General features: G+C 36.9%; 1 protein-coding gene across 10 annotated transcripts in view; it reads right to left on the bottom strand.

The window, feature by feature from the left end:
- Positions 1–24,415, bottom strand: part of BTRC (beta-transducin repeat containing E3 ubiquitin protein ligase) — a 184,567-nt gene that overhangs the window by 46,265 nt on the left and 113,887 nt on the right. For all 10 annotated transcript variants that reach the window (XM_060125589.1, XM_060125582.1, XM_060125585.1 and 7 more), the window contains one exon: positions 22,652–22,741. In XM_060125589.1, coding sequence (XP_059981572.1) covers positions 22,652–22,741 — 90 coding nt within the window. The remainder of the gene's footprint in view (positions 1–22,651; positions 22,742–24,415) is intronic.

The following is a 24,415-nucleotide window of genomic DNA, read 5'->3' as shown; positions in this document are numbered from 1 at the left end:
ATTCTTTGTCTATAACATCAAATTAATCAGAGCAGGCAAAATTTATCTCCTTTGCTGAACACCTCAGAGAAGTCAAGATCTGATCCTATAGGATATAGAATTATAAGTGATTGTGAGTGTGGAAAGGAGGGGAGAGGAGAGGAGGAAGACGCAGAGAGAGGAGGGAAGGAGTGAGGAGGAGGGAGAAGGAAGGGGAAGAGCGGGAAGAAAGGGAAGGGAGGCAGGGAGAAAGGAGAGAGCAAGGAGGAGAGGAGAGGTGAGAAGGGAGAGGAATGAAAGTGACTGAAGATGGGGAACAGGAGAGAGTGGGTAGGAGAGAGACGGGAAAAAGATGGGAAGGATAGCATGGATAGGAAGAAATGGCAAAGGGAAAAGAGATGAGGGGCAAGGAAATAGATGGAGGGAGATATGGAGGGAGAGAGTAGGGATGAGGTGGAGAGAGATGAGAGGGAAAGGAATAAATATAACCAAATGCAAAAGGGACATAACATTACCAAGCTCACCTACCCCAAGAAAAGCAATATGCCTGTTGGATGAAAAGGGCCTCTCCCATACAGTAAACATCAAGAGGGAGAGGGGATGAAAAACTACTTTTCTAAACCACTACTTAATGTTTCGGGCAGAGTAATAAAGTTTAATTGTCTGGAATCTTGTTGTTCTTTCTGTAAACTTCCTCAGATAGAGGTTGCTCACCTGGATGTTAAATAATATTAATATTACCAAAATAAAATTTCTGTGATGGAGAAAGTTTTAACTAAGACACTTCTCCCTGACTTCTCCCTCACATCTTCCCTTAATTTTAGCATCAGAAAGCTAAGTTCTACCAATAAATAACAGGGAATGATAGAGGCACTGGCTGCCAGAGGAAAACACAGAGACACACTTAAAACGCAATTAAAAAGGAGAGAGAGGCATGGACATATATACACTACCAAACATAAGTTAGATAGCTAGTGGGAAGCAGCCGCATAGCACAGGGAGATCAGCTCGGTGCTTTGTGACCGCCTGGAGGGGTTGGATAGGGAGGGTGGGAGGGAGGGAGACGCAAGAGGGAAGAGATATGGGAACATATGTATATGTATAACTGATTCACTTTGTTATAAAGCAGAAACTAACACACCAATTAAAGCAATTATACCCCAATAAAGATGTTTAAAAAAAAAAAAAGGACATGGGAAAAAATATAGTCAGTTTTAAATAAAGAAGAAAAAACTACCCTCCTCCTCTTTGTGTTCTAATCCTTACATTTTTTGGTCCAATAAAAGGTCTCAATGACTTGGTAAAACTTGCTCCTGAAGAAAGCCTTTGAGAAGCTATATCTAAAACCTGGATTAGGAAAATACAAGGTTTTTTGGGTTAGGATCTCAAGAAGCCAACTCGGCTTTCTAGAAGAAATTCAACTCTTTCCAAATGCTTGTTAATGCATGTTAAATGCAGCAAGAAATAATCCTATGAGGCAGCAGCACAGGCCTCTCTTAGCTGCAGTGAATGAAGTAAATGACTTGTAACTTCTGGAAGTCTTGGTTATCTGCAGGTAAAACTTTAATAACCCTTGGAGCATCAAGGGACAAAAGACATTTCTCTCTGGAATACATGGGTAATTGTCTTCTTAATTTATCCAGGAAAAGCTTAGTTTGGATGCAGCATCTGTTTTTTTTTAGCAGAGGTGATCAAAATAACTTGCTCAAATTCACGTAAGTTAGTAGAGTTCAGACTAAATTTCAAAATGCAGTTGTTACAAGTGTACAGTTTTTCTAAAATGAAATTCTGGACCTTTGGCTTTCTAATAACAATGAAGCTCCAAGTCAATGACTAAGGCTAAATACAAAACACTAGGACTATTTTGTATAAAAGGATAAAGACATTTTCTATAGCCAAAAGAAGTTTACATGAACACCAAGACCACAAGTGCTACACCGAAGCCAGTTCAAATGTCTTTCTTAAGGAGTTCATATTTATGTAATAGAATATCGTAAAAAAATAATACCATGATTTTGCACTGATTCTATCTGAGCACTACCATGTGTTCTTGGCTAAGTTACTTAACCTCTCTGTGCCTCAAATACCTCATCTGTAAAATGGCGATTCTCACAGTACTTAATTGGAAGGGTTAATGTTAGGATATAAATAATACATATGAAAAAGCATTTAGAACAGTACCGAGCACATAGTAAGGGCATTAGCTCTCATTATGCTTTTAACTAGAGAACACTGCAATGTACATAGTTGCTGATTTTTTTTTTGTGTGTGTGGTACACGGGCCTCTCACTGTTGTGGCCTCTCCCGTTGCGGAGCACAGGCTCCGGACGCGCAGGCTCAGCGGCCATGGCTCACAGGCTCAGCCGCTCCGCGGCATGTGGGATCTTCCCAGACCGGGGCACGAACCCGTGTCCCCTGCATTGGCAGGTGGACTCTCAACCACTGCGCCAGCAGGGAAGCCCCATAGTTGCTTATTTTTATAAGCTTAATAATTTTATTAAATACAATCTTCTTCACTTTTACAATAATATATGCCCAGCAACCTTCACTTTCAAACTAGATTTTAAACTCTGAAGGACAGAGATCGACATAAGCCATTTAGATATATACCGTAACTATATAGATATGTAGCAGCAGCTCAAAAATATCAGGTAAATTGAAATTTCAATCCAAGCTAATGTAAGGAGTGGATATTGCTTTTGGGGAGTAGTGGTAAATTGCTTTGTGGTTGTAAACATATTTGGAGTCCCCTTCTCGTACCAACAAGGATGCTACTATCACTACATTGATGCTTGTCCCTAAGTACTCTAACTTAATAACCTTTAATCCACTGTTTTCTAAGATTAGTTTCAACATTTTAATGTAATAAAATATATAAAATATTACTATGTAAAAATTTAAGAATGAGGGTAAAACTGAACTAATGATGAGTGACATTTAACAACTGGTGAAGACAGGAAAGAGCAAAAGGAAGACCTCGAAATATGTTTTATGATGTGAAATAAAAGACATTTGAACATCAATTATTTTTCATTTTCAATCTTTCAGAGCAACTGCCAAAACATATTCCCATAACACTCAAATTTAGTGAGGGAAGAACCATAAGGAAAATTATTAGAATGGTAACAAGATTCTCAATACAGTACCCTAATTTTGAAAATCCACTTTACTGATTTCTACAGTAAATACAGGATGATTCCTACATCCTGTAGGGTACAGAGTACATTTTGCTTCCTTCAGACTTTGTACTTCAATTTAGTAAACAGTAAAGACATAGCTAGGGCAGAAATCAGACTGAAATTCCAGCTGTCATCAGCATCCACCCTTCTTTTTCTCAAAAATTAGCAGAAAAATGATTACTTTGTGATTTTGTCTGAAGGTTATTTACATTTCCCCCACATGGGCACTATTTTTATGGGGTTTCGTGGGCCAGAGACTGCAGATTTTTGGTGTTTTGGAGGAAATACTGAATCTTGGGTGTCACAAAAATTTTCTTTTTCAAAATGGGACAAACCCCCACCAGGGATTCTGTGTGTATTTGTTGGGAGTGAAGGTGGGATGAGAAAATGAAAATCAGGAAGATAGTTAATTCCATACTGTTTATGTGCTTAATTTAGAAATAGGACTTGTATCTTTTCTTTGCAGAACTTGGCTTTTCTTAAAGGATGAAATAGCTTCTATAAAGACATTTTCTGCTTTACTACCCAACTTTTTACTTCACCTGGGTGTGGCTTAAGCTCACATGGAGCACTATAAATATGAAATGCAAGGGTAACAACTTTTTCCAATGAAGTTTTCCTATGTGCCAAATGTTTTGAAGTTACTCTATTTCCATTTTCTGTTTAAGGAATAAACAGAGGCTTTGGAAATTTGATGCTTTGGAAACAAACCATTATGAAAACTTTTCTTATAGTTGATTCACATGTGAACAGCCAGCCCCACAGCAAAAGTAAGACAGCATGATGGCCTAGTCCCATCACTTATTAGCTATGTGATCTTAGATAAGTCTCTGCTGTTTGAGATCTCATCTGTAAAATGAGTGGGTGGATGGAATGATCTCAGGCTCAGTTGATGGAATACATTTATCCTTTTTTTTTTTTTTTTTTTTTTTTTTTTTGCGGTACGCGGGCCTCTCACTGTTGTGGCCTCTCCCGTTGCGGAGCACAGGCTCCGGACGCGCAGGCTCAGCGGCCATGGCTCAGGAGCCCAGCCGCTCCGCGGCATGTGGGATCTTCCCGGACCAGGGCACGAACCCGCGTCCCCTGCATCGGCAGGCGGACTCTCAACCACTGTGCCACCAGGGAAGCCCGAGGGAATACATTTAAAAAGAATCATTCTTCACATTTTCTTACTAAAAAACTAACATATTAGAGTTTAAGTACACATCTCAAGTAAAAAATATTTTTCATAATATTATTTGGACAGGCAATATATTCCAAAATCCCAAGAATAAGTCAAACTTTTCTGCAACAACTGAGTTTTTAATGCAAAGAAATGTTATCATTCTGAGTGTGACAGGTACACAGGTAACATTATTATTCTCTTAGTTTTCTACATGCTAAAATATTCCATAATTAAGAATTTAAAACTTTACGGTGTTAATCTTTCTCAGGGCTGACTCGAGGACCTGAAGACCTAATGATGTCTTGAGGTTTTGTGTCTCAATGTGCCTCATTTCTTTCATAATTTACTCTCATTTCCCCATCCACCTTCTCCATAGTTCCCAGTATTTAAGGGAAGGTTTTCAAGAAAACTGTTAATAAATGAGTGTATCTCTATTAAAAATTCCTTTATTTTGCATGGAGATAAAATATTGTATCAATTTAATATACCAACTTGTCTTATTTAGGGCCAAATCAAAGTAGCAGGGCTACATGAAGAGTCTGCAAATAGATATGAAAAACCTACTGGGATCCTCTTAATGCTTTATCAAGGTTCTGCTGTTCTCGGCCAGTTTAATTTTCAGCATGATAGCCCATAGCCTGCTGTATCTTAGAGACCTTTTTCTGTCAATTCCAAAGGCCATCAAGTGTCCTCAAGGCCAAGGTGATACATCAGCTACTGTATTAAATAAAGATATATGAAAAAGAACTGGGCCTCAATTTCCATTTGAAAGATTAAATTTCACTGGAAGTTACAAACATAATTTGTGGCACCATCTGCCATGGTGATAGTATTTTTCAATACTGAGCAATCTAATGGGCCTACATTGTAAATAAATAAAGATGGAAGAGTAGGCTGATAGCAGAATGGACATGGACTAAGACAATAGCAGTGACTATGTTGGGTAGGGTTGGGAAGAAGACAGAATCAAGACATTTGGGAGGATATATTTCTAGGGATAATAGCAAGGAGCCTGGGCTCCTTGTAGATGAAGTAAAAGGAACTGTGATTTTAGAGGCAGTACTACATAGTACCAGACAAGCCTAGGTTCAAGCCCTATGTCTGCAATGTACAAACTATGTAGGCTTGCGCAAGCTAGTTACCCTCCTTAAGCCTCAAATTTCTTCACATGCAAAGGGGAATAATACCACATATTTCCCAGGGTTGTTAAAAGAAACAACAGGAGATTATGTATAAAATACTAAGCACAGGGTCTGGCACATAAATGCCTAATAAAGGTAGTTGTTTTCATTTGCCAGTATGTAGAAACCATCAGAGCAATTCGGCCTGTATCAGGACCTGCCCACCAAACTCTGAAAGTAGTTTTAACTGAAACTCCATACAAAATTCCCCAGGAAGGGGAATTATGACTTGGAATATTTTAAAATATGCTAACTTGTCTAGCCACCATTAGCTGATGTGATTGGGGATAGAATTGTGAAGAAAAAAAGAAAATTTAAGATGTGATTAGACTGTAAGAGAAGCTTAGCAGAGCCAGGCTCAAAGGCTCTGGGTGAAATCAGAGGAAACTACAACTTAGGGAATTTTTGTGTGTACTGAGTTATCTCATTTAAACAAATATATTGAGGACTTCCTATGTGCCAATACTATATTAGGTGATGCAAAGGTCACATAGATGGTAAATACTGATAAGTTGATTCTAAAATTTATATGAGAATACAAATGGCCAAGAATAACCAAGGTAATATTGAAGAATAACAACAAAGCTAGAGGGCTTACTATCAGAGTTCAAGATTTGACAAAGACCTATACATATATGGTCATGTAATTTATGACAAAGAAAACAATGCAGTATAGTGGGAAATACATGTTTTAATAAATGGTGCTAGGTCAACCGAATATCACATTTTTTTAAAAAAGCACTCTCACCTCTACCTAACACAACACACAAAAATCAAATGGAGTGCAGATCTAAACGTTAAAGGTAAAAAACGATAAAAATTTTAGAAAAAAAAACATAAGAGTATATCTTCATGACACTGGAGTAGGCATAGATTTCTTAGGTAGAACTATGTGAGGCAAAGATTGATAAATTGGACTATATTAAAATTAAGAACCTCTGTTCATCAATAGACATCATTTTAAAAGTGCAAAGGCAAGTCACAGAGTAGGAGAAAATATTCGTAACACATGTATCAAAGAACTTATATCCAGAATTCATAAAGAACTCCTACAAATCATTAGGAAAAATATATAAAACACAATAGAAAAATGGGCAAAAGACTTGAACAGGCACTTCACATCTAAGTGGTCAATCAACATATAAAGAAACGCTCAATTTTAAGTGTTAAGGGAAAGTTAAATTTAAAAACACGTGACAACAATGTGAATATACTTAACACTATTGAACTGTACACTTTAAAAATGGTTAAGATAGTAAATTTTATGTTATATAAATTTTTTTTTACCACAATTAAGAAAAAATACAAAAACCCACAATGGGATACTGCTACACACCACCAGAATGCTTCAATGAAAAAGCCAGACAACAAGTGTTGTGTAGTGAGGAAAAGGAACAATGGAACTCTCATTAACTGCTGGAAAGAGTATAAATGGGTACCACTGTCAGGACATTCTAATTCCCCTCCTAGTTACATACACAATAGAATATATGTATTCATTGTAAATATATACCGAAAAAATTTTGTAGTTATCAAAATCTGAAAGCAACCCAAATGTTCATCTACAGTAAAGTGGATACATAAATTTGGTATATTTACATAATGAAATACTACACATCATTGAGAATAAACAAATTACAGGTATATGCAATAATATGACTTTCAAAAAACTATGTTGAGTGAAATAAGTCAAACAGTACAGAATGTATACTGTATGATTCCATTTACACAAAGTTCAAAACCAGGCAAAACTAACACATGATGTTAGCAGAGAGAATAACGGCTACCCTTGGGAGGGGAATGACAAAGAGGGCAGGAGTGGGTTTCTGGTCAGGTTCTTTCCCTTTCCTTTGCTTTAAAAAAAAAAAATCTTGCTGGTGGTTACTCAGATGTGTTGTTCACTTTGTGAAAATTCACTGAGCCAAACTCAGGGTCTCCCAAATACTGTATTAGGAACACATTATTATATTCATAAAAAGAGAAATAAGGGTGAATAAAGTCCTGTTTGGTTACAGATACATAGTCCTAACCCTTATTTTCTGATATAAATGAAACAGGGAGTTCTATAAAAAAGATTTAAATTTTGCCATGGCACAGCCTTAGCCTCTATCTTCACTTACAACCCTTTGGCCACATACAGATAACTGTTCCCATATGCCACTACTCTGAACAAGGTTAGAGCTCCCTCTAGCACTTTTAACTAAGGAAACATCACAGGGCTTTACAGAGCTGACACAGTTTGGTGCTGCCCACGGTTAAATGCAATATGGTGATTTTTATTTTTAATTTGCTTTAATTGTTGCTATGATATGAATAATTAATAGGCTGCCTAAGCCAGTTTTGTGAAGTTCACAATACAGAAAGCCAGGAGAGAAATATCTACTTAGAAAGGAGGCTTAAAAATGGTTATAACTGCTATAATATTAGAGAATTCGGAACATTTATTCATGATTTGTGGCAACATTATGTCTCACCAACAAAGAAGCATGCTACCAAGCACTTCCTACTAAAAATTCTTCTGATCTTCATCAATTTTTCTCTTCATGGCTTCATACCTATATACTGTACCTATAGTACCACACAAGAGCGAAGTAGGTCAGTGTTAGGAGAACCTTGCTCTTCCGTGGAGGAGAAGAGGAAGGTTTGGCTGTAACACTTAACCTAGTTCCATCCATTCTAAAACAAGTATTTATTAGCATTAAATAACCCCCTGGACAATAGCGACCTATTCAAATTAGCCTGTATTCTTCGCCCATGCTTGTAAACTCCCTTCTCCACTGACACCTTAACCAATGGAAATTATGTTATCAGTGCTTCCACTCAGCAACGTCTGTTTCACATTTGGATATGCCAGAAAGTATAATTTAGTTATAATGTTGTAATCCTACACATTTCAGGCAGCATTTGAGCAGTCTCTAAAAGTTCAATGATTATAATACACACTATCTGAGAATGCAGCCAGAAATAAAAGGGGCTTCGTTTTTCATTGTTGGGTTTCAAATCTTCCCCTCTCTGAAAGAAACACTGCTTTTCAACACTCTTGTTAAAATACAAATATAAAGCCAGCTAATTAATAAGTCCCTTGAATCAAGGAGAATGAAAAAGAAGAGAATATAAAGAACCACCTTAAAAAATAAATTCATTTTAGCTAAGACTATTATGTGTTCTTCATTATTCTGCATTCTAAAGAAACATTTTTTGAACTATTATAAGGAACAAACATTTCCTATCAACCTTTTCTTAGCATATAGATCCCTCAAAAAGTGTGTCCACAATTATAGGAAACTTTAACAATTTCCGAGGGAAATTTTTTTTTTTAGCATTCTAAATGGAGATTAATACAAGTCAGGATGACTTCCTCTCTCATGTTCTGGTTACACACAAGCACCACTCTGCCAAAGACAGTACGGCATGGACATTAGTACTGGATCGTTCCTGCACATACCACAAAGCCATAATGCCAAGTTACCAATTAGTTTGGTTTTGCATTAGGTCTGCTGGTCACATTAACACAGCCACATTCATTCCAAGGGCAGCTCAAACTAGGGGTGAAATATTATCTGAAAACAATTATTCATTAAGCTACTGAGAGCTTCAATCATTTGTGTTTTTCCTGAGACAGGATCCACTACTTGCTTCTCTTTTAATTCACCTAGTATCTGCTGGGAGCCATATATCATGAACTAGAACAAGAATGACAGATCTAAATTAACACAACAGAAAAGCTATTCGATGCTGCTTCTTGGTTTCTCCACTTCACTCTCTTTTGTGGCATCCAAAGGCTTCAGAATCCTGGCATTAATTAAGCAACAGTTTTATTACACACAATCAAAGCCTGAAAAGAAAAGCCTAACAGACAGTAAGAGGAGATTACAAGGTTCAATTAACAGTTTTACTTTTTTGTGGTTGCTAATTGAGGTATTTTTAATTTTTATCATCTCATATAGAATGCTGAAAAGGAAAATACTATAAGTGTAAGAGGAGAACACAAACCTAAAATGTATTACTGTATCATGATTTTATATAACCAATTTGCATACTTCTGTGTTTTCCAAATCATGGCTATTTGTTAATAAATTATTAACACTTAATAGGCACCATAGAGAACTTTTTAGATAATCCCCTCACATTTGCTACATCTGCCCTAATTTCTATGTACTAAAATTCACAAAACACAATGATTGAAAGCACATGGCCATGGGGTCAGACAGTCTGGGTTCAAATTCTAGTTCTGCAACATACCTTGGGCAAATTGCTTGATATCTCTGAGTTCTGGTTAATCTATATATAAAATGGGGTTGTATGCTTAATGAGATTGTTGTGGGGATTTAAGTGAGAATGTATATAAAACCCTTAACCCTTAGTGTCTGGCACATTGTAAACATTCAATAAATAATGGTGCACAAATGCTGTAACATTTGATGACACAATCTCTGGATTTTAATACTTTAAATAATATATATCAGACTCAACAAATATAATTTGAGAATCTACCTTCTGCAAGTGAAAATCAGTCCTATTCAGACTCTACAATGAAGGCAATTTACTTTTGCATATAATTTGCCCTTTATAGGTAACTTTTACCACACATTTTCAATTGAGGGAGAAAACAGGGAGTAAAAAATAGTCTAAATCTCAAAATTTGAAGTTTCAAGAGCACTAAATAATAGCATTAAATGGAAACCAACAGCAACCTAAACAGCTGAGTAAAAAATTAGTTATATAAGCAAACTATTATATATAGAATTGGATAAACAACAAGGTCCTACTGTATAGCACAGGGAACTGTATTCAATATCTTGTGATAAACCATAATGGAAAAGAATATGAAAAAGAATGTATATTTATGTATAACTGAAACACTTTGCTATACAGCAGAAATTAACACAAAATAGTAAATCAACTATACTTCAATAAACTAAAAAAAATAAGTTATATAAAACTCTCACTTAGAATCTACTCTTATTGCATGTTCTCATGTTATAATGTTGAGATAGTGGCTCCTACACTGTCCCAGGCTAGAAGTATTCAAGTTTACATTACTCAGTACTCAAACCTTTGAAAAGCATCCCATATCCTTTTATCACTGCAAATGGAATCTACTATAATCTATAATGTGATGTCTACACCTATTCCCTGTCAAAATGTAAAATATAAAAAGTAGTTGTATTTCTTAGACTTATATTCAGAACCCACCTCTTCTCCTTAAGTATTACCTAGAGGAAAAAAAGAAAACTCCTTCAACCGATCAATTTTAAAGTCAAAAATGACATTATACTAATCCTACCCCCTTCCCCCCAAAAAAACCCCAAACCAAAACAAAACCCCACACATATTAAGATTCAAGGAAACTGATTTTAAGTCTCCTAATTAAACCATCAGGTTTTAAGTACTCCAATTACAAGAATAAGAAAAAATACACAAACTGGAAATGAACCTCACACATAGATGTAAATAAAGCCACTCTTTAGGTTGCCCATTAATCCACAAGTGGCATATTCATCTTATTTACAGTATTATACCCCCTGCCATGATATTCCATTACAGAGTCACGCTACACACTCCATAGTTAACACTGTAGGAACCATCTCTTTTTAAACATGGTTTTCTCTCTGTATTTCCCTTTAGGCTTGCTCCAAAGTTTTTTGTTTTTTTAATCTTTATAATTAAATTTCTTATGCTATTAGATATTCCAAGAAAATGTGGCTAAAGTTAAAGAAGTGGTGTCTGAGGTATAAAGCATAATTAAATTTATGGTCATTCTTCTAGAAATACTTAAAATTTTCTGTTTGTCATGGTCTTAGTGCTTCCATGTGACCAAGTGCTTCCTACATATATTTATATGTCAACTGTAACTATCAAAAATTTCTATTCTTTCCATTAGCGAATATCCAGGGAGATTTTACACACACACACACACCACAGAATAATATTTATGTTTATTTGCTTTTTGTTTTCATTTGCTTTTGATCAACCTGTTTCTTAATTACTCACTCCTGTCCCAATCCTCCTCTTTCCTGTCTGAAACAGGGGATTCAAGGTCCATCTATTAATTCTGATACCCTCATCATGTCTTTACAATCACCAAACTATCTAAAAGCATGCATACTTACAAAAAATATTTACTAAAGTGTAATCAGACAGAGCCTGGGCTTTGAAGCCCTAAGGGACATTTTTTTGTTTTAACTGATAAAACTAATTACCAAGTTTAACCAGGAAAAATAAATTTTTGGTATAAAAGGACTGCCAATATATGCTTACACTGTAAATCCTGATACAGCAATTCAAATGAGATTTGTATTCCAAAACAATTTCTAAAACAATTACTAAGGTAAGGTTACCACCTTGAACGAATTGTACTGGACTCATACTAAGGTGTTACCATACTCATAATAAGTCCAATGACATGAGGTCATCTTCAATCCTTTAAAGATCTATGTTTACAAGGTAGGTGATTATTATTGAGTAAGCATTTAGAATTGCATAGAATTATTGACTAGGTAACCCAGAGTATTTAACGCAGTTAGTTAAATTTTCTGGAAACAGTCTTGCCACAGTTCAGGCAGAACAAGATATTTTACAAGCAGTAAGGGGTGGGGGGATGGGGAGATGAAGAAATAATATTTGCTAGATGTCAAATGTTCTATATAAATCAAATGTTGAAAAGCTATAGGTGCTCTGTAGTGTGAGGCCAAGTATAACAGAAGAGATACACAGGGCCTCCAAATACTACTTAAAAATCAACCCGTATGCAGTAGAGCAAGGACTCTGAAGTCAGAGAGATGACTCAAAACTCTATAGTTTAGATATGTGAAAAGTTTTAATTTCTCTAAGCTTCAGGTTCCTTATCTGTAAAATAGGGATAGTATCATCCATCTCATCAGGTTGAAACAGACAACATAGCTATCACAAAAGTGCCTAAACACAGGGGCTTAATAAATATTAACATATTCTCTCTCTCCCCCTCAAACTTTTGAGTAGTACAAAAGTAAAAATAAATATCTTCCATCCTGAAGTTACAAGAGAAAGAAAATGGACCTTTAAAAATTCCTTGTATAGGAATATACCCCAAACTAATAAATGAGGAGGATGAGGAACTTAGAAAAGATTATCACATCCTCAGAGATAAAACTGGTTCCATACATAAGAACTTTAAATAAGGGTGTGTTAGGTGAGATCCAAAGGACTAGACTAATGAAAATTTCTCTAAAGTGAACCCTACTGATGAGATTTTGGATTAGTAGAATTTAAGGTGACTTGGCAACTCTAGCTCTGTTAGGAAATTAAAAGGGAGTTTCTTGGTCCTTCAGCCAGTTAGACATTTCTGTTATTACTATTATAAACAAACAAAAAAGATGCCCTCAAAAAAAGAAACATCTATTTTAACACTCATCTTAAGAAACAAATCTTACTGGAAAAGAGCTCTAACAACAAGAACAAATATTGGCAAGATAATTAAGTCAGATGGAATTCCAGAATCATAGGAAAATGGAAAAACACAATTTTATTTTTGTAGAAACTTGGTATAGAGAACATTTAAATTCATAGCTCATTTGCCTTACAAGAAGCTGAACTCACGACACAAGAATAAAATTTTACATGTATGAATCCTGAGCTCATGGGTACTGAAAGGTTCAAAAGGAAAGCTCAGGTTTCACAAGCTTTGTAAGTGATCTATTTATACCATATGACTAAGAACATACTTATTTATGGAGAGCTTATGAGCCCAGGCTTCTGGAACTGTCACTAAGAGAGAAGAGAACGAAAAGCCACAAAAATCCATAAAAGCAGTAAGACTAAAGATCTCTTCCAGATTAAGAAATGCAGAAAAGTTATCACGCAAAATTCTAACAAGTGGGCTTTAAAATACTAACATGCACAGTAGCACCATTCTCTTATAGAGTGTAGGGGGGAAGTCCTAGAGACTATTTAGTATTAAGTCACTGATCTTAAAATACTGATACATTTAAGTCTTAATGAATATTTTCAGGAAAAGCTATTAGTCAAAAAACAAAACAAAACAAAAAATCAGGTTTCTGACAGAATTGCTAGAGCTATACTAAATATTTTTAGAGGGGAAAGGAAGGTAGGGAGATAGGTACTAGGAGGAAGTGAAGAGCCTTTGTTCTGTGAGTTCTGCAAAGAAGTAGAATATCAGGGACTTATATTCTGCAAATACAGCAGCTTAGGGCTGCAATAAAGAATTTCTGTTAGTTATATATATTATTTTAAAAGTCCTATTAACTATGATGAGAAAAGATTAGCTTACACCTAACCTGAATATTTCATACTATACTTTAGGCTCTTTCCTGTTAATTCTATACTCAGATGGGTACCTGATAAACTGGCTTTTATGTATTAATACTTTAAATAAGTGCCTAAGACAACTGACTGTTAACATTAAGAAAACAAATTTATTTTATATGTCTTTGGAAAATATCTGGATTCATCTACATAGCCTATATTACTTGCTTTTACAGTAAGCCACTAAACTTAAGATATAAACTCTAAAATACTGCAAATCCTGGTGGTCTCATATACCTTCCCATAGTCAAAGCCTGTCAAAGGTGGCCAAGAAAACAGGCACTGATTTGGTGGAGAAAATTTGGCTCATTGATGTCTTCCACAGCCTAATACCATATTTTCCAATATTTCAGGGATGATTAACATGGTTACAATTTTAGTATAACTGAGCTTTAAGTGGATGAACCAGCCCTTAGTCTCAGCTACTGCATAGATTTTCCCCCCTCTTCCTCCTATAAACACCATTCATTGATAGTCAATTCTCAATTATATAAACTGAAATAGCACAGTCCCCCACATACAGAAGTCAATGACATACAGAAAAAAACCAAATAGTGAATTTCCTAATAAACAGAATCAGGAAAGGAACAGAACTTAAATATGCCATAGCTTACTGCCTGCATTAGGGTCCTCTTTTGAATAATTCAAAGTGACAGAAGTCCTCCAAACCATAAAACTCGCATGCTACTTGCAAGGAAAACTCTATATTGGAGGGGTGGGGTGGTAGGAGGCTGAGAAGGCAGACCTTTTAAAATTTTAATTTCTCTGGTTACCTGATTTTTAAAAAATCAAAGGTTAAAACCCAGAGTGCAATGCCAAAGAAACTGTAAAGTTCTAAATGACCCTTGATAGAATTACCGTCTACAGATCATTAATACATCAACCATATTTGTGACAATACTTTGGGAAGTAGGTAGTATTTCTTTCTTTCAATTGAAGTAAAATTGGCATATAACACTATATTAGTTTCAAGTGTATAGGCAGTACTTCTTAAAGTCTGTAAACCAGCTCTAGAGTGGAAACAAAATGCCTGTATACAGCAACAAAGTATGATGTGAAACCCAAAGATTTTTCTTTTTCATTCCCCTTTAAGGAACTGTGCCTGGCATTGTGCAGCTGTGGTGTTGCCTTCATCACTCCCAACATTTCCAGTCTTGCTAATTAAAAGGTTGATCACAGAACAATGCTCTTCTCATTAATTTCAGTGTTCCGATTGGGCAGGATCCCTGCTTACCCCACCTGATCTTTTCACACAGCTGAAGTTAATGTGACAGGAGCCCGAAGATGGATTACCTGCTACCATATTGCCCATCGCCTCCAATCAGGAGCTATCTGTGTAAACTGATTGTTCTAATTTGCTCTCATTATTTTTACAATATCAGGAGAAAATAACGCACACAGCTCACTGTCAAAGCCATGAAAATCAGCCATTAGTTAAACCCAGACACTGAGTGGCTTTATTAGAGGCACTGCAGTTTATTGATGTAGCTCCAGTCAAACAAGGCAGCATTTGCTTCAGTAGAAGGAAATGTTTATACTGAAAGTAAATATTTATTGTAATAATACCCACAGCAACACGGTATCTTGAAGAATCCTGTCCTTATTTTATAAGCTTGGTTTTGACACAAATTAACAACAATGAACAGTTGGGTTGGCATAAGTAGATAACATTTAATACACACACAGTAGCATGAAAATCTGTCTATTAACTCAAATATGTGAGCACTCTTCACCTCCTATACCCTATATAATAAGAAACTCTATTGTGACTACAAATGCTAATCAATCAATAAATAGTGGAGGTTCTATTTTGCACAACACAACAACAAATATTTTTCTAAAGCAGCAATTTTATGACTTAGGAATCAAAATGGTTTCTATAATGATTATATAGGTATAGGTTTAAATAATAAAAACTGTAGGCTTTTTTTTTTTTTTTTGGCGGTACGTGGGCCTCTCACTGTTGTGGCCTCTCCCGTTGTGGAGCACAGGCTCCGGACGCGCAGGCTCAGCAGCCATGGCTCACGGACCCAGCCACTCCGCGGCATGTGGGATCTTCCCAGACCGGGGCACAAACCCGTGTCCCCTGCGTCGGCAGGTGGACTCTCAACCACTGCGCCACCAGGGAAGCCCCGAAACTGTATTCTTATACAATGTAAGTGATCAACAAGAAGGATTATTAATCCTAGTATCACAGAAATTCACAATATATTTCAGAATTGGAAAATAAGAAGCATAATAAAGCCAGCTAAGCAAACAACAATCTGGGTTTTAAACCCTTCAGTAAGAGACGGTTTCTTAAAGCAGAAGACAGAATTCTACACAAAGGTTTGATAGTCAATGAGATAATATCTTTAAAAGATTTGTCCTGGGCACAAAGAAAATATATTTTCCTGTTGTAAAGAAAATGCTAAACTCTAGAAGAAAATATATGTTAATTTGGCATTTCTAGGCTTGCCTAGCTGAGAACATTTTGTAAAAATGTTAGCTAAATGCTGCCTGAACAGCATTTTGGGGGGCTGGAGAGGAGGGTATAAATAATGGAAACTGATGCCTTTTAAATAAAGGAATTTAATCCACACATTCTACTCCCATTCCCCTTTTTAGTATTAGAAGGAAACATGGCTTCCTCCTGTTTTCTTTCTATACTAAGATTCCTAGGTAATGTGAAGGCAAGAGTATGCCCTTCTTGCTGCTCCCCCTTTAATGACCACTTTTCTTTTTCTAAGAAACGTGTGCCACGCTTTTCTCCTTAAAATTCCTGCACTAAAGACTGCACCATACTGCACTCCGCAAAACGTGCTGATGGCGCCAATTACAAGCCCCCAGCCTAACGCTCCAGCCCCCACCATTCGGGCAGATTTATGCGGACTCTTGCCGACGTTATTACAAGTCAGAGTTTATTGGGAAATTGTTACATTATGCGGAGTGTCTAACAAATTGCTTATGCTGCTATAATTGGATTACAACAGCCGCTTGCTCCCACCGGTAAGATTAGGCAAGTAGGACTCCTGCCGATCTCTGAGCGTTAGCAGTAATTTTATTTGCCTTGCCTCTCTCTTTCCTAACAACATGCCTCTCTCCCTGCCAGCTGTCTGCTGAAAAGGCACAGGCTTGTTCCTTGGCCCTAACAATGCAATTACAGCCCCGCAGATCGCACTGTTTGTGCATTAAGTACAGAGCCAAAACGAGGCGAATTGATCGTTTGACTTTTGGAGAAGCCATGTGATCTCTTGGTGCGGGTTATCCGACATGCATCAGCAGGCAATACTGCAGTCAGTTCTTCATGAAAAACTTTCTTCCTTCATCCCACTCTCTCCCAACCTTTCCTTTTTCACTGAGGGAGACAATGACTGGGCTCATCTCATGCTAATCTAGATCAACCCACAAAGACAAACTCAATCTTATTAGCTCCCTGGCTAGATAGAAATGTGAATAGGTTCTAGCATCTTGAAGCACCTCAGTTAGATATATCAGTGGTTCCCAACAGTTGAACCACTGCTGCTATCTAAAAAAAGGCTCATAAAGAGTTCACTGAAGGGAAAAAGTTTACAGAAACACCGTAGTTCAAAAGAACTACAGAAAGTTTTAGGTTTTGGCAAATAAAACTGCCTTGGAAAGTCTTTGTTATAAGCTCTGTCTATTCAAGGAGCCATCAAGAAATCAGCACCGAACCTGTGTCCTGCCTTTCTCCACAGATCTGCTCTGCTGGAAGATGCTGGCGGCCAATGTGCAGAATCAATGCCTCTGACTTCAGACTTAAAAACAGTCAGTCTGATCCCCATTCAGGGCAAAAGTTTAACATATTTTGTTAACAGCTTTCAGTTTCTTGTTTCTTTTTCTTGTATGTTTAACAATGAGAGCAGTAGCAAGGAGACTGTTCAAGTATTTACTGTGAATCTAGACTATAATTCATGAAGATTCTCACTGGGGTCCTAACTTTTTTTTTTTAATTAACTTTGCTGAAATGGTTGAAAATGACTTTGAATTTTACCAATTTTAATACAGACCAGGATTCCTATTTACACTTTCCCCTCCAGTGGCATATGCTACTTAGGGTTCCTGAAGCTGATTACACAACAAATGTGCAGTCAATCTGCTGATCCATTTTGGTGCCCCATGTTTGTATTCTTAAATATCATGCACATCTAGAAGGTTATGTATTCTCATATCCTTAATCTGACAAACACACAAACTGTTGTCTATAATGAGGATTCTTGATTCTATTATTACTTCAAAGTGAGCTTGGAAAAGTCACTGTACTAGTATTTCTCAGAACCTCTCTGTAACCCCCATTAACATTCACTAATTAATATAAATATTTAAAGATGGAAGAAAAAACATTACTTCTGAAGTTAATTCCTGCCTCTTTAATACAGCAGTAAGCCTAATGTATAAAACATTATACTTCAGTTTTTCCAACCACATCAGCCTCAATGATATGGTTAAATCTTAATATATTCTCCACAAAGCTATTCTTTAGAACCAACAGAGAAGCTTGTGTGCAGAATGGACCATCTGACATGCTACTTGTGGAACAGTATATTAAAGAAGTCTGTTAACACGTAGTTTAAAACTCAAAAGAAACTCTGAACAGCTGAAATGCCTTATAAATAGCACAGACCCAGAGGAAGTGCAAACGTCTGCATTGTGAATTGTAGATCTTAATTACCGACAATGGCTGGTACAGCAAGTAGCACAGGAAAAAAGTGAAACAGTTGCACTGTTCATGGTTGGCAATAATTCTTCAGGAAAATATTTACTATCAATCAGTTATGAGAAAGGGGACTCTGTGCTCGTAAAACAGCACGTTGCTTCTCATACCAGGACCATTTTGCTTCAGCATAATCTGAATTTAAACAGCTTGTTTCCTGCGGATATAATTTTGGAAATAAATAAAACAAGTCTTCTATCAAAATCTGGAGTGAGTGGAAAGGAACATCACATTTTTCTGTCTCAGTTGCAAAAAGATTATTAGTCTAAAGTAAAAAACAATAACAACAAACAACAACAACTACAATACAGAACACATCTACAAAGGACTATGGAAGGGGTTTATTTTCTAAATATAAAGAGGCAGAACTTCTCCGACCTAGGCAGGAATCCAGGCAGATGTGTTCAAAAACAACTCAGTTTTAACTGTATGTGTATGTGTGTGTGTAAGGGTAAATTAGGGAAAATCCTGAAAACAAAAATTTTCAATAATACTTGAAGTCAATAAAAATATAACAAAAATTAATGCTCTTTATTTTTCCAGTAAGCTTTCTTTACCAATTAAAAAACATCATGAAGGTTGACAATTAGGTACAACGTGATTATTGATTTTAAAGATTAAGTTGGAGGTCAATAATGACTGTCCATTTAAAGCTACAATAAACACAGAGCTTATCATGTTCCAAACACAAACCTCATGAACTACAGGGCTATAATTAGTAAGAAGGAAGGCTTTGGAAGAAATAAAAAACATCTCAATGCCTCCAAATATTACTTGGATTAAGTTATACTATAAAATGACCCTTCCTCCATTTTTATTTTAAAATATTTTCTTAAGACTCATTCTTCAAGTCAGAGATTCAGAAGATTATTAACCGAGGGTGGCTGTAGTTTGCCTTACAACTTTGTCTTCTTGTATTCTAAAGAGGACTAAGGGTCTCTTTTCATACACCTATTATAAAACATTTATTTTAAGATATCTCTGGCAAAGAAGTCACATACAATATATTATAGGGGTCCAAACATAACAGGATTGCTGTTTTTAAAGGGACTAACTGGTATTAATGTCTTATATAAACAGTTTTCAATAATAAGGTCTTAGACTTTAATTACCATCTCTACCCAAACCAAAGTCACACCTATCAGAATTAGTTGTTTTGAACTAGAGGACCAAAATGGTTGATATCACCATATTATAGCGGCTCTCCATGGAGGTGGACATTCAAGGCCACTTTGGAGCACAATCTGAATCAACAACACATACTTGTACCAAGTTAAAAACCAATGCAGCCATATCAAGTATAGTAGGTGAAACTATCCAGTTAAGGGCTAAAGGTGAAGAGCATGAAATAGGGACAAGCTTACAGACCTACAAAAATAATGGCAAGTCATTACTTTTCAAAGGGCAAGCAATAAATGAGGCCAGTAGAAGCAGCACAGAATCATGAGATACACATAACATATGTAAATAAAAAAGGGAAAATTCTTCCTATTCCTATGTTATTGGCACTTCACTGGAGACTGTTGCAAGAAAGAGAATTTTCAGCTACATGTTTTTATTTGCCATTGACCAACTGATTATTTGGCTCAGATCTGAAGCAATGAACCAGAAGATGAAGATGGGCCAATAAAAGGAATCAGAAAGTTAGGTGGGTTCCTAAACTAGGAAATGATAGAAATCATTATTAAATTAGGGTGTTTAAGGAGATGATGAAAGGATATAGGTGGCAGAATAATGCTAAAATAAGCAAGAATGGGATGAGAGGGTCACCATTTGAGAGCAACGGAAACAGCAGCAATGAGCAAATTTATTTCCTCACTCAAGAGCATAGAAGAAATTATACCATTGTGCCAGATGCCACAAGATTTCTAACCATGCACCGCTAAAGTAGAAGGTAGAGGAAAATATAAAACCATCATACAGACATACACCAACATAGCTATGTAGCTTAGAAATCCTGGCTTACAAAGTATTGAGAAACAAAAGGAACAGATGCTCACTTGGCCAGCTCTCAATGTAACTCATTAAAATCGTCACCCTGTCCTTGGATCGGTGCTCATGCTAAGATTTTACCTTGTTTAGCCAGAAGTCACCCACTTGTGATGAAACTGAGAACAGCATGGCCAAAAAGGAAAAAGATTATTTTCAAAGGCCCAAATTATTGGTCTCCTCAATGTACAAATGCTAGATAAAAAGTAGGGTCAATCAGCACTTGGCTAGTTGTGACTGTATGACTGAAAAATAAATACACGTTAATTTATAATATTCATATTTTGCAGTAAATTATTAAGACATTCTAATTTAAGAACTGAACTGATTAACTCTACCTTTTTTCACTATAACTTTTAATAAATTCTGACATTTCTTACATGGATCATTTCCAATGGTTCTATTTTGTATGATATATTTTCAGTTGATAAAGTATGTCCTTTATCAACTGAAACTACTTCATGTTTTAAGAAATAAAACAAAATAAAAAATATTGCTGCTGGGGCTCCCCTGGTGGCGCAGTGGTTGACAGTCCACCTGCCGATGCAGGGGACACAGGATCGTGCCCCGGTCCAGGAAGATCCCACATGCCGTGGAGCGGCTGGGCCCATGAGCCATGGCCGCTGAGCCTGCGCGTCCAGAGCCTGTGCTCCGCAACAGGAGAGGCCACAACAGTGAGAGGCCCGCATACCGCAAAAAAAAAAAAAAATTGCTGTTCCTTGATTTTTGTAAACACATGATACCGGCCTGGCTCTAATAATAACAGCTAACAGAGACCCTGAGTGTATAGATTAAACACTAGATTAGACAATAGATTAAACTAGTTAAAGTTGGGAATGTTGTAAAAGTGACAAATCCCTGAATAGTTATAAAAGGCAGTAATTTTGCAGATATGCAGAGTAGAAGTCTAGAAACAGAGCCCGTACTGTACTCTTACTTACTCCTGGAATAATTTAAATGGCTGAAATCTAAATTTCGGTCAAAGTTCCTGAGTAATTAGAGATGGAAAACGTGAGGCATAGTTGATACAATTATTAGATTGTAAGATCTCTAATACATAAGATTATTTTTGTATTTAGGCTATAGATATGGCACACATTTATATATAAGAAACAAGAAGCTCCATATACGTGATTAAACATACTTGTCCAGTTAGATCAAGATCACCAAAAGCGGTATTTTTATCAATAGCCGCTCAATAAATAATAGTGATATAATAATTGGATTTTCTATAGCATATTTCACAATCCTACAATGGTGTACTCTATACTTATTACATTTTAAAACCACCACCAAACTTATGAGAATAACTGTATATTTTTTTATACAAATCTTTTTTTTTGGGCCACGCCACACAGGATCTTTAGTTCCCCGACCGGGGATCGAACCCGTGTCCCCTGTAGTGGAAGCAAGGAGTCTTAACCACTGGACAGCCAGGGAAGTCCCACACAAATCTTATCTGTAATAATCCATAACTAGTGTCAAGCAACAAATGTGGATTAGACTAAAGTGTGACCAGAACACATAATCAAAAAATTCTGCTGCAACTGAAGAGAAACAAACTCCAACTTGCAATCTGCTTTGCATAAAATGATGCCTCCTACATTCTTTTTAAAAATCCTATAATAGGAACTTCCCTGGTGGTCCAGCCGTTAAGACTCTGTGCTCCCAATGCAGGGGCCCTGGGTTCAATCCCTGGTTGGGGGACTAGATCCTGCATGCCCAACTAAAGATAAAAAGCTTGTATGGGGCTTCCCTGGTGGTGCAGTGGTCGAGTCTGCCCGCCGATGCAGGGGACACGGGTTCGTGCCCTGGTCCGGGAAGATCCCACATGCTGTGGAGTGGCTAGGCCCGTGAGCCACGGCCGCTAAGCCTGCGCGTCCCGAGCCTGTGCTCCGCCAACGGGAGAGGCCACAACAGTGAGAGGCCCGCGTACAGCAAAAAAACAAACAAACAAAAAAAAACAAAACAAAGATCCCACATGCCGCAAATAAGACCCAGCGCAGCCAAATAAATAAAAATAGAATAAATATTTAAAAATCCTATAATAGTCTTTAATAGCAATACTGAGTAAAGATGTCTATAGATAAACCATTATTATCATGTGGTATAATATATATTGATGTGTAATATTACTTACTTTGGCCACACAATTTTCAGTCTTCATAGCAGTGCTTGCTAGACATACTGTCTCTTGATTTAAGCAGAGTCTGGCACAGCTGTTGTAGGTCTGTAAAGAGAATTTTTTGGAAATAGGTTTAAATACTGAAATACTGTCGTGTAGTTTTCAAATTCTGCCTTATTTCTCAAAATCAGCACACAAATAGATCCTATGTGTAAATACCAGATTTATGGGAGCTGCGGGACAAGGTAGACAGGGGGAAGTAAAGAAAGTGAGAGCCCAGAAGTGCCACTGATGTGCCCATGAACAAGTATGTGAGCAGCAGTGACTTTACTGTATATACGAAAGGTAGGGGTGTCAGTTATTCAAAAATGGGCAAAGGACTTGAACAGAGACTATCCAAGAAGATATGCAAATGGCTAAAAAGCACATGAAAAGATGCTCAACATGACTAATCATGAGAGGAATGCAAATCAAAACTACCATAAGATACCACCTTACATCCATTAGGATGGTTACTATTAAAAAAACAAAACCAAACCAGAAAACAAGTGTTGGTGAAAATGTGGAGAAATTTGAACCCTTGTGCACTGTTAGTGGGAATGTAAAATGGTACAGCCATTGTGGAAAACAGTATAGTGGCGGTTCCTCAAAAGAATTAAAAATAGAATTACCATATGATCCAGCAATTCCAGTTCTGGGTATATACCCAAAAGAACTGAAAACAGAGTCTTGATGAGATACTTGTACATCCATGTTCATAGCAGCATTATCCACAGTAGCTAAAATGTGGAAGCAACCCAAGTGTCCACTGACGGATGAATGGATAAGCATTCATCTGAATGTGGTATATACATACAGTAGAATGGCATTCAGCCTTAAAAAGGAAAGAAGTTCTAACATATACTGCAACATGGATGAAACCTAAGGACGGTATGCTATGTGAAATAAGCCAGTCACAAAAAGACAAACACTGTATGATTCCACTTAGATAGTCAAAACATAAAATAGAATGGTGGCTGCCAGGGGCTGGGAGAAGTGGGGAATAGGGAGTTACTGTTTAATGAGTACAGAGTTTCAGTTTTACAAGACGTTAAGAGTTATGTGGATAGGACTTCCCTGGTGGCGCAGTGGTTAAGAATCCGCCTGCCAATGTAGGGGACATGGGTTCGGGCCCTGGTCCGGGAAAATCCCACATGCCGTGGAGCAACTAAGCCAGTGCGCCACAACTACTGAGCCTGCGCTCTAGAGCCCGTGAGCCACAACTACTGAAGCCCACGTGCCTAGAGCCTGTGCTTGGCAACAAGAGAAGGCACTGCAATGAGAAGCCCACGCACCACAACAGAGTAGCCGCGGCTCGCGGCAACTAGAGAAAAGCCCACGCGCAGCAACAAAGACCCAGTGCAGCCAAAAATAAAATTAAAAAAATTTTTTTAAAAACAGTTATGCGGATGAATGGTGGTGACTATTACACAACAATGTGAATGTATTTAATATCATGAATTGTATGTTTAAGAATAGTTAAGATGGTAAATGTTATGTTACAGGTATTTTACCACAATTAAAAAAAAACACTGGTTATAATTTATTGTAATCAAACTTGCCAATATATTAATTAAAATGTTTCCTTTTAGTCTTAAGTTTTTACTGATAGTACATGTAACAGCTCTCAAACAATAGTGCATGTCAGAATCATCTGGGCTTGTTAAAACACAGATCGCTGGGTCCCACCCCCAGAGCTTTTTTAACAAGTCCCCAGCTGATGTTAATGATGCTGGTCTA

The sequence above is a fragment of the Lagenorhynchus albirostris genome, chromosome 16 (genome assembly GCF_949774975.1).
Source record: "Lagenorhynchus albirostris chromosome 16, mLagAlb1.1, whole genome shotgun sequence".
Taxonomy (NCBI): Eukaryota; Metazoa; Chordata; class Mammalia; order Artiodactyla; family Delphinidae; genus Lagenorhynchus; species Lagenorhynchus albirostris.
The sequence above is the reverse complement of the archived record's forward strand: the minus strand, read 5'-3'. Positions and strand labels throughout refer to the sequence as shown.